Genomic DNA, 16,135 nt, shown 5'->3' on the forward strand with positions numbered 1-16,135 from the left:
AAAGCCCCGAATACACCAAAACCTGCATATATATATATATATATATATATATATATATATATATATATATATATATATATATATATATATATCAATCAATCAATCAATCACACGGTGAATTTGACTGTTGTTCTCCATTTCGCCACTAGATGTCGTGGGAATACAGTTATTGGTGTTTCCTTGCTAGATTTCAGCAGACATTTAATTAAGGACTCATTAATTACTTTGACTTCCTGTTGTAATAATTAAGCTTCTTGCTTAATTATTCAAACGGTTCTATAAACCGGTTGAAAAATGAATTGTCTAATGGAGGAATCTAAGAACTACTGCGTTTCAAAAACTGACCTAGTTCAACCTTACGATAAATCGTGCTCGGTTGAACATTGATTTAGTTTCTATAATGCACCAAACTGATCATCATAATTCAAATTTTTGTTGTTTTTTTCTCCTTTGAAGCTGCTTGAATGTGGCAAAGTGAACCTTGGCATTGATAGCTGTTGGTCCCGGGGTCAGGTGATCCCCTTATGTGACCTCCTGGCAAGCAAAGTCCACCGGGAAACGTGATTCACCTTAACAACCATTCGACTAATTTAACAACGGCAGTAAGAGTTGTCTCGCTTAGCAACGGGCTCAATTATGGTCAGAAGTCAGGGACTACCTGCAAGTAATAAAATAGGCATTGGATCACTCATGTCAAATGGAGCGGCCAGTTTTCGGATGGGCTGTTTCTCTGAAACTTTTAAAAGTAAATTCTGCTTTTCTCAGTTTATTTAAAATAGTTTCTATGCAAAAATGACTGGCGCCTTCTAAAATTGGGCTGATCCTTGAACACCAAGGTCAAAATATGCAAAAATTTGTTCCTTCTGCTGCCTCATAATTAACATCCATCTAATAAAAAAAAAACTTCACTTGCTGCAATTGATTTTTACTATCCATTCCTCGGCCAAAGAAAAAAAACAAGACAAAATTTGATAATCGATCGGGTGATAAGACTCATGCAATCACGGAGAAGCCGTGCCGGTTAGAAGTGTGAGGACCGATGGCAAGTCCCTTTTTTCAAGTGTCGTTGTTAACTTCGAATTGTTGCTTCACTACAAAAATCCTATAAAAGTCTACGGCTTGTTTACACTGTATATGATCCCAAACGGCTCACCATCTAAACTTTGTGAAAGAGGAAGGAGCAGAAAGGAGAAGAAAAATGCTTCGGTTCAGTGGTGCAGGATTCGAACTTGGCGCAGACCACGGTTATTCGGAAGAGAGTTTCTGCCGTATAAACAGAACCAACGTTTAACATGTCCTATAGACAGCTTTTGCTTCAGGAGAGAAAGGGACTTATGGGTGTTTTTATTATTGTTCTTATTTATTAATCTCCTGCCTTTTTATTTTATTTTATTTTTTTGACAAATAATTTGAGTCGGCAAACACACACAAGACTCCTCCCTTCCCCTATTTTCCCCCACAACAACCCTGTGAAGTAGGTTGGACTGAGAGAAAGGGACTTAGCTGATTCGCAGACCAAAGGCGGGACTTGAATTCACAGGTTTCCTGGTGATTGGCCCAAAGTCACCCAGCTGTCTTTCATGCCTAAAGCAGGACTAGAACTCCCAGTCTCCTGCTGATTGGCCCAAGTTTACCCAACCAGCTTTCATGGCTAAGGCGGGACTAGAACTCCCAGTCTCATGGTGATTGGTCCAAGGTTACCCAACCAGGTTTCATGGCTAAGGCGGGACTAGAACTCCCAGTCTTATGATGATTGGTCCAAGGTTACCCAACCAGCTTTCATGGCTAAGGCGGGACTAGAACTCCCAGTCTCATGATGATTGGTCCAAGGTTACCCAACCAGCTTTCATGGCTAAGGCGGGACTAGAACTCCCAGTCTCCTGCTGATTGGCCCAAGGTTACCCAACCAGGTTTCATGCCTAAGGTGAGACTAGAATTCCCTGACTCCTGGTGATTGGCCATCTTCCATGGCTAACGCGGGCCTAGAACTCACTAAACCAAACTGGGTCTCCAAAAGGGTCTCCCGAATAAGACGTATTATAGGTATTTTAATTCCTATCCGGCTCTACGGCACCTTCACAACTGCGATCGCAGGCAAGACGTTTGGGCGTTTTTCACCGCATTCTTGTTGACTGGAGGCCTCGCAGCGGCTCCCACAAAGAACAATGGCTGTTTTCACGCACAAACACCCACATTGTTGTTGTCCTTCGCTTGCCTGGTGGGACCGTTGGCCAAACCGGCAACGTCACATAAGGCTACTGTGTGAACCTGCAGGTGGGCTGGGCTAGATGACCTCCCAGAGCCCTTCGGTTCTACCAATCGTGCCGGGCGTTGCCCAGAACCGGCCTACAGGTTGAGATGGTTGGGCAACCAGGAAAGCCTTCAAGAGGCTAACTTCGTACCAAGTTTAGGGCTTGCAACCACCTGTTGAGCCCCTGTTCTAAAGTCTACAGAAAAGAAGGACCAGTGGGTGGGGGGGACACGATAGCAGTCTCCCAGTATTTGAGGGGCTGCCCCAAAGAAGAGGGGAGTCAACTTATTTTCTAAAGCACCAGAAGGCAGGACAAGAAGCAATGGATGGAAACTAACCGAGGAGAGAAGCAACCTGGAATTAAGGAGAAACTTCCTAACAGTGAAGACAATTAACCAGTGGAACTGCTTGCCACCAGAAGTTGTGGGTGCTCCATCCCTGGAGCTTTTTAAGAAGAGGCTGGATAATCATTTGTCTCAAAATGGTATAGAGTTCCTACATGAGCAGGGGGCTGGACTAGAAGACCTCTGAGGTCCCTTCCAGATGTGTCCTGATTGATGGATTGTAGTTGGGAGGCTTTGGACAGCGCAGGCCGGCTGATAGGGGAGGGTGGGGGGCGTGACGTCCAAGCAGCTGCAGCAGCACCCCGTTAAACCACGATCTGCTTCTGACCGAGCAACCTTTGCGCCCAGCTCGTCCGCGCGGTCCACACCTTAGGAATTGGCGCATCGCGTTCGCCTTTGCAAAGCCGGCTTGGTCCGGATCAAGCCGGCTGCGCTTCCCGAGAGCCAGGCTAAGGGGGGCTTTGCGCTGAGCCCCCCAATATCTCCCTCCCCCCACCCCACCAGCTGCTTGCTGTCTTCAGGGTTGCGCTGGAAGCTTTGCAAAAAGGCGCTGCAGTCTTGCTCAACCCATTGAAGGGTGGGGGGGGGTGTAGATGTTTGTGTGTGTGTGCGCGCGCCAAAGACCCCCCCCTCTCTCGCGCGCGCTTGCGCAATCCCCGGAGCCCCCCTGCTCTTCCTCCTCCTCCTCCTCCTCTCTCTTCCCCACCCCTCCTTTCTACAAACCCCCCCTCCCCGGCGCATGCGCGCTCTCCCCTTTCCCCGAGCTGTCAATCTCCCTCCCTTCCCCAAGCCTTCCAGAGTTGCTGCTAGAACCATTTATTTATATATATATATATATATATATATATATATATATATATATTTGCCTCCGGACGGAGGAAGCGATGGGCAGATAAGATAGCAAGTCCGAGTTTGGGTTTTTTGGGTTTTTTTTTTTTTTTTTTAAATTAGGGAGGGGTGGGAAGCCACCTGACAGACAGACAGAGAGAGAGACAGACAGGCAGACCCAGCGGGAGGAAAGCCCCCTTCCCCTCCTCTCTTTTTTGCCTTCGCCTTGCAACTGGGCAGCCTATGCCAGTGGGGCAAGCGGCTCGGGAGGGGGCTCGCCTCCGACGGGGCCAGGCGGGAGCGAGCAGAAGAAGGGGCTGAACTGAAGACCCCCCCCTCCCCAAAAGACCCTCCCCTTCGCCTCCAGCCGCTTTCCAAGAGGACCCCCCCCTCCCCACAGACACACCACCGCTTCGCTCTCCGCAAGCCTCCTTGGCACCATGAACTGGGGCACAGAGCTGTGGGTAAGTGTGTCCTTGGAATTGGGGGGGTGGGAAAGTGCCAAGGCTTTAGCCTGGGGTTGGGGAGGGGGGGCTCTTCCTTGGACAGCAGGGGGAGAGCGGGAGTTTCCCCCCCCCTTCTCCTCTGGAGGGGAGGGGGGTCTTCGTGGCTGGCTCAGCCCCCTCCGCAGGCCGGGAGTCTCCGATGCGCAAACTTGCAGGGACGGGATTTTTCATCTTTCCTTCGCTGCGTTTTTTTTTTTTCTTCCCCCGGGTGGGTTGGTGGGGAAAAAAGAGAGAGAGAGAGAAAAAAAAAAGAGAGAGAAAAATAACGGTCTGCAAAAGCGTCTGTGGTTTTTGGGGGGTTTCTTTGCAGCCGATCCGTTTCCTCCCGATGAGTTAAAAATGCAGAAGAAGAAGAAAAATATTTTTTTTGGAGCTTTTGGGGTGGGAAAGGGGGGTGATGTCCGGCCAAGCGCGTGCCTTGGTCCTTTCGGCTGCGATTCATTTTTATTTATTTATTTATTTTTAATGTTTCCACTGATGAGATCGCGAAGGACACGAGCCCCCCCCCCAACCCCGGTTGGGGTTTGAAGCGTCCGAGGCAAAAAAAAAAAAAGAGGAAAAAGAAAAATCGCATTTCTCAACCGCGGGACGGAAATCTGCTGCTTTTTTGGGGGGGTTGGGAGGGGTGAGAGTTGGTGGGTTTTTAAGCCTTGAAGTCTTTGGGTGGAAAAGGAGGAGGGGGGCTGCCTGGGGTGTGGGGAGTGGGGCGTGGAAGCGAAGCCAAGGAAAGCCAGCCCTGAGAGAGAGGCCAGAGAACTGGGGGACCTTTGTGGTGGGAGGGGGATAATTATTCCCACCACCCCCCAAAAAATATTCTGCTTTCTTCCTTCGCTAAAATAATATTTTTTTAAAAAAAATCAGGATGGTCTGATATTCCAGCTTGGGTTTTTTTTAAAGGACTGACTCTCTGGAGAAACCAGAGGCCGATTCTGATTTTATTTTGCGATTTATTTGCACCTTCTTTTATGGACGGGGGTCTTAGATGCAGGCACCTCCCCTTCCCCATGTTTTCTAGCCCTTTCTCCTCCGTCTGTCCCCCCGCCTCTTGCAGTGGCTTCACTTAATTCCTGAATTAATGCCTTTTCCCCGGCTTTGATTCCTGCCGCCACCGCTGCCTCATCAAAAAATTAAATATATATATATATAGAGAGAGAGAGTGAGAGAGAGAGAGAAAAAGAGCTAACCAGGTTTAACTAAAGGGGTGCGAATCGTAAAGCTTTTCAAACAGGTATGGATGTCCTCAGCCAGGAGATGCCACTGGCTGGTGGTGCTGAGGACTATATCTGGATGGAAGAGGAAGGTTGAAAAAAAATCTTTTATTTAATGGGGGAGTGGAGGAGAAGAAAAGGTGTATTTATTTATTTCTGGTTTCTGCCGGCCTTTTGGTGATGTGGATCAGTTTGACTGCTTCTCTTGAAGAGATGGTGTCTATCCGTCCATCTTTTCCTGCTTTTAAAAGACGTTTCTGGAATCTCTTCGAAGGTTGTTTTTTTTTTTTTTTAACCCACCATGGAAATGAGTTCCAGGCTCCTTTCATGACAAGCCCCCTCCGACTTTCAGAATTAAGTTGAGGGGAGTCCCTTCCTCTGCGCCCACAGCCGAACGAACCCCAAAATCAAGCCAGGCTGGCCTCTGGTGTGAATGCAACCCTGTGCCTGTGTAAACCCAGAGACGTTGAAGCACAATTTACACATGGGTGTGTTTTACGAACAGTAGGAGCTGTGGGTGCTCACTCGACATGTTTAATCTTTTCTTTTTTTTTTTTTCCTGAAGTCACCGTTTTCAGGTTTTGCACAAGATGGTAACCTAGTCGAACGGGCTTGGGTAGCATGGAAAAAAAAAATACAAAGAGTTGAAACTAACCCAAGATAGTATAAGGATGTTGTGTGAATGCTGCCAGTTTTGAACTGGCTTCATTGAACGCGTTCAATTGATTTCTTTTCTTCTTTAATATGTATTCGCTGGCAAATTGGACCAGAAAAGCAAAAGAATTTTAAGGAAGAATGACATTCACGATGAAAGAGAGTGTCTTTCGACTTCCTGTTTCTCTTTGACTCACATGTTCACCGGGGAAGGAGGGGAAAAAACAGGCACATAAAAAGCAAGAAGGAGAACAAACAACTTGTTAGCTGCGATCAATTAAGGAAAGGGAAATTAGGGAGGGAGGGAGGGAGGGAGTGATGCCCGCGTATTTCATTCATTGAATTTTCTTGGCTCTTGTCAGAAGCTTGGAAAGGAAAGAGGACTGCAGGGGGTTGGACTAGAAGACCTCCAAGGACCCTCCCCAACTCCGTGATTCTGTTGTAGTGTCATGCACACTTAAAGCTTTACAGTGGATTTGGGAAGGAAACCTCATTTTCTTTGGCCTCAAATATGAAAGGCTGGATATATGAATCTCATTATATAAGCCATGTTTACTTTGGATTGTTGGATGAACGTAGTGGCCTGTTTTGCTCATACCGATAGGCCATAATCAGTGGCTTATAAAACCAAATTTGCTTTTGGTTAAAGAATATATGACAATTCAGCCTGAGGAGTTGAGTTTGCTTTCATTGCTCGTCTCGGGGTACAAACCGAGCTGATGTGAGGTTTGGTTAACAACTGTGTGGTTTAGTGACCAATCTAGGCAACATCATCAGTGCCAGTGAGGTTTGGGATTTGCTTCCTGTTTATAGGCATCAGCTCTGAGCTTGGTGGGTTGTCTTTCTGACGTTTCATGACCCAGCTAGCGAACATCATCAGTGCTAGGAGGGAGTGGAGTTTGTGGAGTGGAGGAGGGAGAGGAGGAGTGTGGAGTCTTTGGTGCTCTCTGAGCTTGGTGGTTTTCTTTCTGACATTTCATGACCCAGCTAGCGAACATCATCAGTCTAACATGTGTGCCTTGGTCCCTGTTTATGCATACAGATATAGTGGGCAGATATAGTTCTTTCTTTCTTTAGAAGATTTATATGGCCGCTCACTCACCCTTCCTTCCTTCCTCCCTTCTTCCCTTCCTTCTTTGCCTGACTTCACTTTCAATCCTTCCTTCCTTCCTTCTTTCCTTCCTCCCTCCTTTCTTCCTCTTCTTCCTTTCCTTCCTTCCTTCCTTCTTCTTTGCCTGTCCTTCTTGGTCCTTCCTTCCTTCTTTGCCTGACTTCACCATCTTTCAATCCTTCCTCCCTCCTCCTCTCCTTCCTTCCCGCCCTCCTTTCTTCCTTCTCTTCCTTTCCTTCCTTCCTTCCTCCTTTCTTCTTTGCCTGACTTCACCATCTTTCAATCCTTCCTTCCTCCTCCTACTTTCCTTCTTTCCCTCCCTCCTTTCTTCCTCCTCTTCCTTTCCTTCCTTCCTTCCTCCTTTCTTCTTTGCCTGACTTCACCATCTTTCAATCCTTCCTTCCTTCCTTCCTTCCTTCCTTCCTTCCTTCCTTCCCTCCTTCCTCTTCCTCCTCAGGAACTAGCCCTTGAGTATCTTTTGGCTCCCTGTCTAACCTCCTTTCACCACCCACCTTGACTTCCAACAGAGAAATCCAACGTTCTGTTTTTTTTCTTGAACATAAACCATCTAGGCCCTTGTTCTAATGATAGACTTCAACAACTTGTGGCTGCCGTGTGTGTATTTGTGGTTATGGAAGGCAGCCTTTTCTCTGGTTAGTTTTGGAAGGGCTGCTGGGCAGCGTTGAGTTCAAGCTTTAATTTTCTACAACTGGAAGAGACGTGGGGATGGGGGTGGGATTCGGTCTTCGGTACCATGAAATGCTTACAATTTGGTTTGGTTTGAAACTGGTCCTTCTCTGCAAATCACACAAAGCCACGAGGGACTTAACCAGGCTTTAGCTGCTAAGTCACATTTGGTTTAGACCAGCGGTCACCAACTGGTGGTCCGCGAGAAAATTTTGGTGGTCCACAGAAAACTTATTTGCATTTGTTCTATTGCACCAAATCAGGGGTCCTGAAACTACGGCCCCTGGGCGAGATACGTGCAATGAACGCTTGTGTTGCTGCAGAGAGTCTCCCCCTTCGGGGTCATTTTGTGTGGGTTGGAGGGGGGCAGAAATTCCGACTCGGGGTCTGCTTCGGCCTCCTGGTGTGGGGCTTTGGGCGAAGGCTGGAGGGAAGCGCCGCTGGTAGAGAAGACCCGGAGGGCCTCGTTCCAGTGGGACTGCCTCATGGCCAGGAACTGACCATCTCAGCCCGCTGAGCCTCCAGGCGCCGGTACCTGGCCTTGCACTCTCGCAGGTCTTCCCTCTGTTTGGAAAGCCTATGCTCCTAGTCCTCAGTGAGGTGCTTCTGCTGAGCCTCCTTCTCGGTCAGATCCAATTTGAACTGAGCTGTGGTGGCTGCTTAGCTCCAACAACTGCTTCCTGTTGGGGCCCTAAGGAGCCCGGGCGGGCAGGGAGGGGCGAGTAGAAGCCGGCGAGGCGCCCCTCGACTCGAGTGACATCGAGTTGGCCACGCCCACCCAGTCACATGACCACCTAGCCATGCCCACCCAGCCGGTCACTAGGCAGATCGTATTAGTGGTCTGTGGGATTTAAAATTATGAATTTAGTGGTCCCTGAGGTCCGAAAGGTTGGGGACCCCTCGTTTAGAGCATAAGTCAACCAATTTATCAAATTAAAAACCTCCATCACTAGAAGGACGCAAAACGGGATGGCGTGATCTCGGGAACACTGCAACCGTTGTAAATATTAGTTACCCAGAGGATGCTGCAATGGTCACAAGTGTGAAAAATGGACATTTTTCAGGGCTGTTTTATCTTCGAACGGGCAGTAAATGAATGGTTGTAAGTTGAGGGCTATCTGTGTCAGTACAAATATATTCAAATGTCTGGCTGCTTAATAGCGTAATCCATTAATTGGCCCATCCAGAAAATCCATGTATGATTTCCCGCCTGATTGATTGCTAGGAAACATCTATTATATCTGCAGGGTTTTCTCGGTGCTTTATTTATAAACCGGTATCTGATAAAAACGCCAAACTTCATATCCAATTGTCTTGTGACGAGCATGAAATCCATAAATATGGATCTGAACAAGCAAAGCTTTGGGACATAAACTGTTATTACCCAGCGATTATATTCCATCTTGTTTGTGCACCAATAAATCATAAAAGCTCTGTGTGTGGGTGTGTTTATAATCGAGAACTTTATTCTTTTCCAATTAAATCCCGTTGCATTTAACAACCGTCTTTTACATTAGACAAATTCATGTAGGAGCAAAGCAAACTCTTGTTTCCTCTTAGCCCATTTGGAGATGTTGAGCTTTTTTTAAAAAAAAATAACATCGTACTGTATCCTTTTTTCAGGCGACGAAGCAAAAATCAATTCAATTTAGCAGCGTATCCTATTTATTATATATTTAAATTAAATTGATAGGGTGCCCATCTCGCTCTCCGAGGCAGTTCTATGTACAGATAGTCCTTGACTTTCGATCACAATTGATTTCCAAATTTCCACAATTGATCACATGAGGTCAGCACAACGAAGGAGAGGGGGGGGGTGTCAATTTATTTTCCAAAGCATCAGAAGGCAAGACAAGAATCAATGGATGGGAGCTAATCGAGGAGAGAAGCAACCTAGAATTAAGGAGAAACTTCCTAACAGTGAGGACAATTAAACCAGTGGAACAGCTTGCCACCAGAAGTTGTGGGGCAAAATCTCTGGTGGATTTGCAGGATTTTTTAACTCCCAGAATCCTAAAATAGCACCAGAATACCTGGAGTTGCCTCCTGACCCAAACTCGAAGATGCCCAAATGAAGGCACGCTTACGTTTTGAGTCAAACGGGCAATCTTATTTCTGCCACGAGGGCTGCATTTGCAGAAGCCGTGAGGCGTGTTTTTAACCCACCCTCCTGACTCAACTTCCTCTGAAAAAATAATCCCTCTTTTCTCGGAATTTTGTCAAGCCAAGTTTTTGTGTCTTCTGTGCATTTCAGAGTTTGAAACCTTTCCGAGTTGCGTTTCTGTCAAATTGATTCAGAAAACCAGAAGTAATCATAATCATCATACGCTTATTTGTCAAGCATATATAAGATAACAGGTAAAAGTATGTACATAATTTGAATACATGAAAAGAGTAAGTAAAAAAGGAATATTAGGACAGGGACGGTAGGTACACTGGTGCGCTTATGCACCCCCCTTACAGACCTCTTAGGAATGGGGTGAGGTCCACAGTAGACAGTTTAAGGTTAAAAGTTTTGGGGGTTTTGGGAATGAAACCACAGAGTCAGGTAGTGCATTCCAGGCATTGACCACTCTGTTGCTGAAGTCGTATTTTCTGCAATCGAGTTTGGAGCAGTTTAACCTTGAGTTTGTATCTATTATTTGCTCGTGTATTGTTGTGGTTGAAGCTGAAGTAGTCACTGACAGGAAGGACGTTGTGGCAGATAATTTTATGTACTATGCTTAGGTGAAGTCGGCATAGTTCTAAGTTGTCTAAGCCCAGAATTTGGAGTCTGGTGGCATAAGGTATTTTTATTGCGGGTAGAGAAATGGTACATAGATTCTTATCACAGTTAGTTGCACAGTCTGGATTTGGTCCCTCCCAAGGACCTGGGACAGGCAAACCTAGTTGTTGGATTGTGTCAAAGCTATCACGGCAAGATGTAAGCTGTGCCAGGGGACCTGGGGCCAGCCACTTTCTCTCAGCCCTAGGAAGGAGACAATGCCAAACCATTTCTGCAAAACCTGGCCAAGAAAAAGGGCAGGGGCTTATCCAGGCGGCCTCTGAGAATCGGACGCGATTGAACGGAAGCAAAATAATAATAATAATAAAGTAAAATTAGAAGGAAGTTGAGACGGGACCATGCTTAGCAACTGCAGAAGCCACGCGCACTTAAATCGTATTTTATTTTAGCATCATTGGCTAAAAAGTCAATGTCAAAGTCAAAAAAAAAGTGTAAAAAGTCAAAGTCGATGGCTTTGGGGGGCATCGTTTTTAATTTTTTTTTCCATTAGCACCTCATCTCCTTGCCTTTTTATATGATATCGGCCCTTGTTTTATGCAGGAAAAGAGAAGTTGTGAGTGCTGCACCATCCCTGGAGGTTTTCCAGAAGAGAAATTTCCCAGAATGGTATAACGTCTCTTGCTTGAGAGGGGGTTGGACTAGATGACCTCTGAGACCCCTTCCAACTCTGCTATTCTGTGTTTTGTTTTATTTTTTTGCACTCGAGGGGAATTGATTTGCCTCCTCTTTTCTTTTCTGACAATGAGGAGGGGAGGGGGTTGTTGGTTTGTGTTTTGGGCCCTGGGTTTCCCGAGGGCAGGAGAGCAAAATATGGAGCTGCGTAAGTTTGTGTGTGTGTGTGTGAGTGAAGTGAGGCTGCATAACAAACCAGACGGAGAGGAAGAAACAGAGAAACAAAAGGAAGAGGGAGAATGGGCAGGAAGGTCGCCTCGGGGCCAAGAATCTGCTTCCTCCGTTTTCAGCCTTTTACACAAAGGGACGAGGAGGCAGGATGTACAAACTACAGGGTGGCGTCTAAGTAACATGCACCAGTTGCAGGGACCCATCGTTCTCGCATCCTCGACATTTGCACAGCCTTGCAAATGTCGTGGAACTGCCGTGGCAAGCACGGGAGTTCAGGATGAAGCATGGGTTGCAGAATTATTTCTCCTTTTTGTTCTTTGCTTCCTCCTCCTTCCTCTTCCTCCCCTTCCTCCTCCTCCTCCTCTGAAAATGTCTAAGAATTCAATGCAGCCATCAGCACGTCTGCCCGTTGTGTAGAGGGCCTGCTCCTCCTCCTTTTCTTCCTTTTCCTCCTTCCCTTCCCCTTCCCTCTTCCTTCTCCTCCTCCTCCTCTTTCTCCCTCCTCTTCCTTCTCCTTCTCCCTCTTTTCTTCCTCTTCCTCCTTCCTCCTTCTCCTTTTCCCTCCTCTCCCTTCTCTTCTTCCTCTTTCTCCTTCTCTTCCCCATCCCTCTTCCTTCTCCTCCTCCTCCTCTTTCTCCCTCCTCTTCCTTCTTCTTCTCCCTCTTTTCTTCCTCTTCCTCCTTCCTCCTTCTCCTTTTCCCTCCTCTCCCTTCTCTTCTTCCTCTTTCTCCTTCTCTTCCCCATCCCTCTTCCTCCTCCTCCTCCCTCATCATCATTCTCCTCTTCCTCCTCCTCCTTCCTCCTTCTCCTCCTCCTTTTTTTCTGCTTATTATCCATCTCCTCCTATCTTTTCCTTTTTCTCCTTTATCTCATTCTCCTCCTGGAACATGGCATAGAAAAAGCAATTTGATTTTCTTCCCTTCCTCTCCTCCAAGTTTCTAGATCTCATGACTTTGAAAAAAAAAACCTCTGGAAAATGCACGGGTGACTTTGGATGAGCTGAACTCAGAACGAACAATTCCTAGTCCTCAGGGCATGTCTTGGTCATGCTGAGCTGCAGGAGGAAATCTGTTTGTGCCACTTACTGAACATGGTAAATTTTAAAATAAAGCTCAGAAAAAGAAAAGTATTATTTGAATAATTAATGCCGTTTGCAAAGTGCTCCCTATTTTGTCCGAATAGATGCTATTGCAGAATATAGTTGCTCTCACACGGTAGGCTGATATAATTTTCTCCTGGCCACAAAAAAATACTTATTTTTTGCCCCGTGGATCTCTAATTTATGCTTGAGATTCTGTTTTAAGAATGTAAGCAACAAAGAACGCTTCTGTGCTTTAAATCCTCTCGGGAAGAAAATATGAGCGGCTTTGTGAAAATAAAACCAAAACACAGCTTTTTCTGTTTTGTTTTGTTTTGAAAATCGATTCCAACTGGATAGATGCATATTTTAGCAGGAGGACGCCCGCACGAGTTAACGCTTTTAAAGCCCTGGGTTGATTTTCTTTTTTCTTTTTTTTCCTCTCCCCTGCTTCTGTCTTTTGGAGAGAAGCTAAAACGGCGAAATCATAACAACCATCGGCGCTAAACAATCTGGCTAGGTGGCTCAGTGGCTAAGACGCTGAGCTTGTCGATCAGAAAGGACGGCAGTTCGGCGGTTCGAATCCCTAGTACAGGTCTCCTCTGTGAGCAGGGGGTTGGACTAAATGACCTCCAAGGTCCCTTCCAACTCGGATACTGTTACAATCTCTCGTTTGGGTTTGAAGGATGGACTCCTCTCCATAAATCGGGTCAGACCGGCCAACGGAGTTCACAGTGGCGGGGGGGAAAGGGGGGGGGCTCTGCGGTCAGGACAAGGGTACCCATCCTCTCTTAGCTGCTTTCTGCTGGTCGTAAAATGAGGACGACCTCCTTCCCTTTTGAAAGAGCTCAGGTGTGTGGAAATGCGGAGGAAGTCAGGAGCGCAAGCGGACAATGATGAAACATAGAAACGAGGAAGCGCATTGTTTAAAAAAAAAACTGGGGTCTTTTTTTTTCCACCCACGGTTCTTTCTGCAAACCCTCAGATCCATCTTAGATAAGGTTCTCCGTCTCCTGCCTTGCGGTTTCATTTTTCAAGCTTCGGTTTCCTTTACTGCGCAGGACCTCATCAGAACTTCCTGTGCATGGCGGATCTATTTCTCTCGTGCGCACGTGGACACTCCCGTTTCGGCCCTCAGTGCCAAAAAGGTTCGCCAACACTGGTCTAGGGTCTCCTGCTTGAATGGAGGGTTGGACTAGAAGACCTCTGAGGCCCCTTCCCCCTCTGTATTCTGTAGAGGTAGTCCTCAACTTTTGACTACAGTTGAGCCCAAGATTTAGAATAGAATAGAATAGAGTAGAGCAGAACAGAACAGAACAAAATTCTTTATTGGCCAAGTGTGATTGGACACACAAGGAATTTGTCTTTGGTGCATAAGCTCTCAGTGTGCATAAAAGAAAAGATACGTTCAACAAGAATCATAAGGTATAACACTTCATGATAGCCATTGGGTACAAATAAGCAATCAGATCATATTAGGAAACAGTCAATATAAATCTTAAGGATACCAGCAACAAGGTTACAGTCATGCAGTCATAAGTGGGAGGAGATGGGTGGTGGGAACGATGAGAAGATTAATAGTAGTGCAGACTTAGAGAATAGTTTGACAGTGTTGAGGGAATTATTTGTTGAGCAGAGTGATGGCGTTTGGGAAGAAACTGTCCTTGTGTCTAGTTGTTCTGGTGTGCAGTGCTCTATAGCGTCGTTTTGAGGGTAGGAGTTGAGACAGTTGATGTCCAGGATGTGAGGGGTCTGTAGATATTTTCCCAGCCCTCCTTTTGACTCGGGCAGTATAGAGGTCCTCCATGGAAGGCAGGTTGGTAGCCATGGTTTTTTCTGCAGTTCTAATCATCCTCTGAAGTCTCTGTCTGTCTTGTTGGGTTGCAGAGCCAAACCAGACAGTGATAGAGGTGCAGATGACAGACTCAATAATTCCTCTGTATGTATTTATGTTGCTAAGTGAGACGTTTGTTCAATGAGTTTTGCCTCGTTTCACGACTCTTCTTGCCACATTTGTTAAGTGAATCAGTTTGGGAGAAAGAGTAACAGAGAGATCCTTTTGGATTTTTCCAGAATAGTTGGCCGGTCTGAAAAAGTAGTTGCCAGGCCGGATTTCGGCTGCAGATCTAATTGGCGTTCCCTGAGAAATATTCTTCCTGGATAAAAAAAATTCCTGATATTACAGCTATGAAGTAAGCGTACAATGACCTAACTCTTTTCGGCAGGCAGGACTGCAAACACAATGAATCTAATGGATGTGAAGTTCCAGTAAATTATTCATTTGCTTGCCTAAACAACGGACTTCTTCTTGCTTTCGGTGCCTCGGTGTTCTTTGCAAATATTTCCCCCCCCCTTTTTTTTTTCTTCACCCACTTCTGTACATTCATAGACGTTTGAAGGGGAAGTTTGTTCACTTGGATATTGCCTAGAAGTTTTTAAATTTTCTTGAAGGAAGAAAAGTGCACGAGGGGGGGGGGCTTGATTAGGGTGAGCAGTTTTGTTGGATGGAAACAGCTGAAGGTATTTGAAATATGTGAGCAATTTGACAGGATCCTTTTTGGTTTCATGGGATTTGTTTCTATGATCACTGCAGTATTCCTCGTAAGGTAGATCATGCTGGGATTAGGTATTGGTCCTCTCTGACTCACAACCACAATCGCGAGCAGAATTTCCCCTGCTAAGCAAAGGGGTTGTTAAGTGACTCACACCTGATTTTACAACTGTGTTTTTGGGGGGGTTTTTTTGCCACGGTTGTTAAACAAATCACTTCCGTTTTTGCTCTGTCAGCGTTGGTGGGAGTGTTCTGAGTGACTCCTTGATTAGGATCTTGCTTATTGTTAGCTTCAAGTTGTTAATATATAATCAGACAGCAAACCCCACTCCCTTCTAGCCCTGATGATGTTACCTAGTTGGGTCATGAAACGTCTACAAGGAAACAAGCAAGCCCAAGAGAGCACCAAGGACCCCACAGTCGTCTTCCTCCTCTTCTTCCTCCTTCTCTTCCTCTTCCTCCTCTTCTTCCTCCCCCCTCCTCTTCTTCTTCTTCTTCATCTTCTTCCCCCTTCTCTTTCTCTTCCTCTTCCTCCTCTTCCTCCTCCTCCTCCTTCTCCTCCTTCTTCTTCTCCTTCTCCTCCTCCTCCTCCTTCTTCTTCTCCTCCTCCTCCTTCTTCTTCATTTTCTTCCTCCTCCTCTTCTTCTTCCTCCTCCTCTTCCTCCTCTTCTTCCTCCATCCTCCTCCTCCTCTTCCTTCTCTTCTCTTCTTCTTCCTCCTCTTCCTCCTCTTCTTCCTCCATCCTCCTCCTCCTCCTCTCTTCTTCTCTTCTTCTCCTTCTCCTCCTCCTCCTTCTTCTTCATTTTCTTCCTCCTCCTCTTCTTCTTCCTCCTCCTCCTCCTCCTCCTCCTCTCCACACACCCTATTCTCTTCTACCACTGACGATATTCTCTAGCTGGGTAATGGAACGTCTGCAAGAAAACATCCAAGCTCAAAGACTACCCAAGGTCCCCACTTTGGGGAAATGCCTTAAAATTGTTTTTTTTTTTTTTCATTCAAAAGCCCCATCATGCGAGGCTCTAGATTTATTCTGACTGTCAGAAACAAGGTTCCATTTTGTAGCCAACTCCAATGGCAGGGTTTTGGGGTTTTCCTTTTTGTCTACAGAAAGTTTATTATGGTCCTTGTTTCCACTCCGGTTCTGTGATGTTTCTAGAACACCGGATGATGTTTTGAGTCATTGGCCAATCTTTTGACCGAGAAGTGGGGGGGGGGGAATGCGGCTGAATCATCAGCGCCACTTGATGTGTTCTAGCAAATTGGGATGCACCATTAAAACCTTTCCGGGA

General features: G+C 46.2%; 1 protein-coding gene across 22 annotated transcripts in view; it reads left to right on the forward strand.

Moving 5' to 3' along the window:
- The first annotated feature begins 3,451 nt into the window (after positions 1–3,451).
- Positions 3,452–16,135, forward strand: part of FNBP1 (formin binding protein 1) — a 62,003-nt gene continuing 49,319 nt past the window's right edge. For 11 of the 22 annotated variants that reach the window (XM_087879590.1, XM_087879591.1, XM_087879600.1 and 8 more), the window contains exon 1: positions 3,574–3,887. In XM_087879590.1, coding sequence (XP_087735716.1) covers positions 3,864–3,887 — 24 coding nt within the window. In that variant the 5' untranslated portion in view covers positions 3,574–3,863. Of the gene's footprint in view, positions 3,888–16,135 lie in introns of all 22 variants that reach the window. The other 11 variants (XM_060683869.2, XM_087879588.1, XM_087879589.1 and 8 more) reach the window with 2 other exon arrangements.

The sequence above is a fragment of the Pantherophis guttatus genome, chromosome 16 (assembly GCF_059756535.1).
Source record: "Pantherophis guttatus breed Tessera chromosome 16, ASM5975653v1, whole genome shotgun sequence".
NCBI classification, from domain to species: Eukaryota; Metazoa; Chordata; class Lepidosauria; order Squamata; family Colubridae; genus Pantherophis; species Pantherophis guttatus.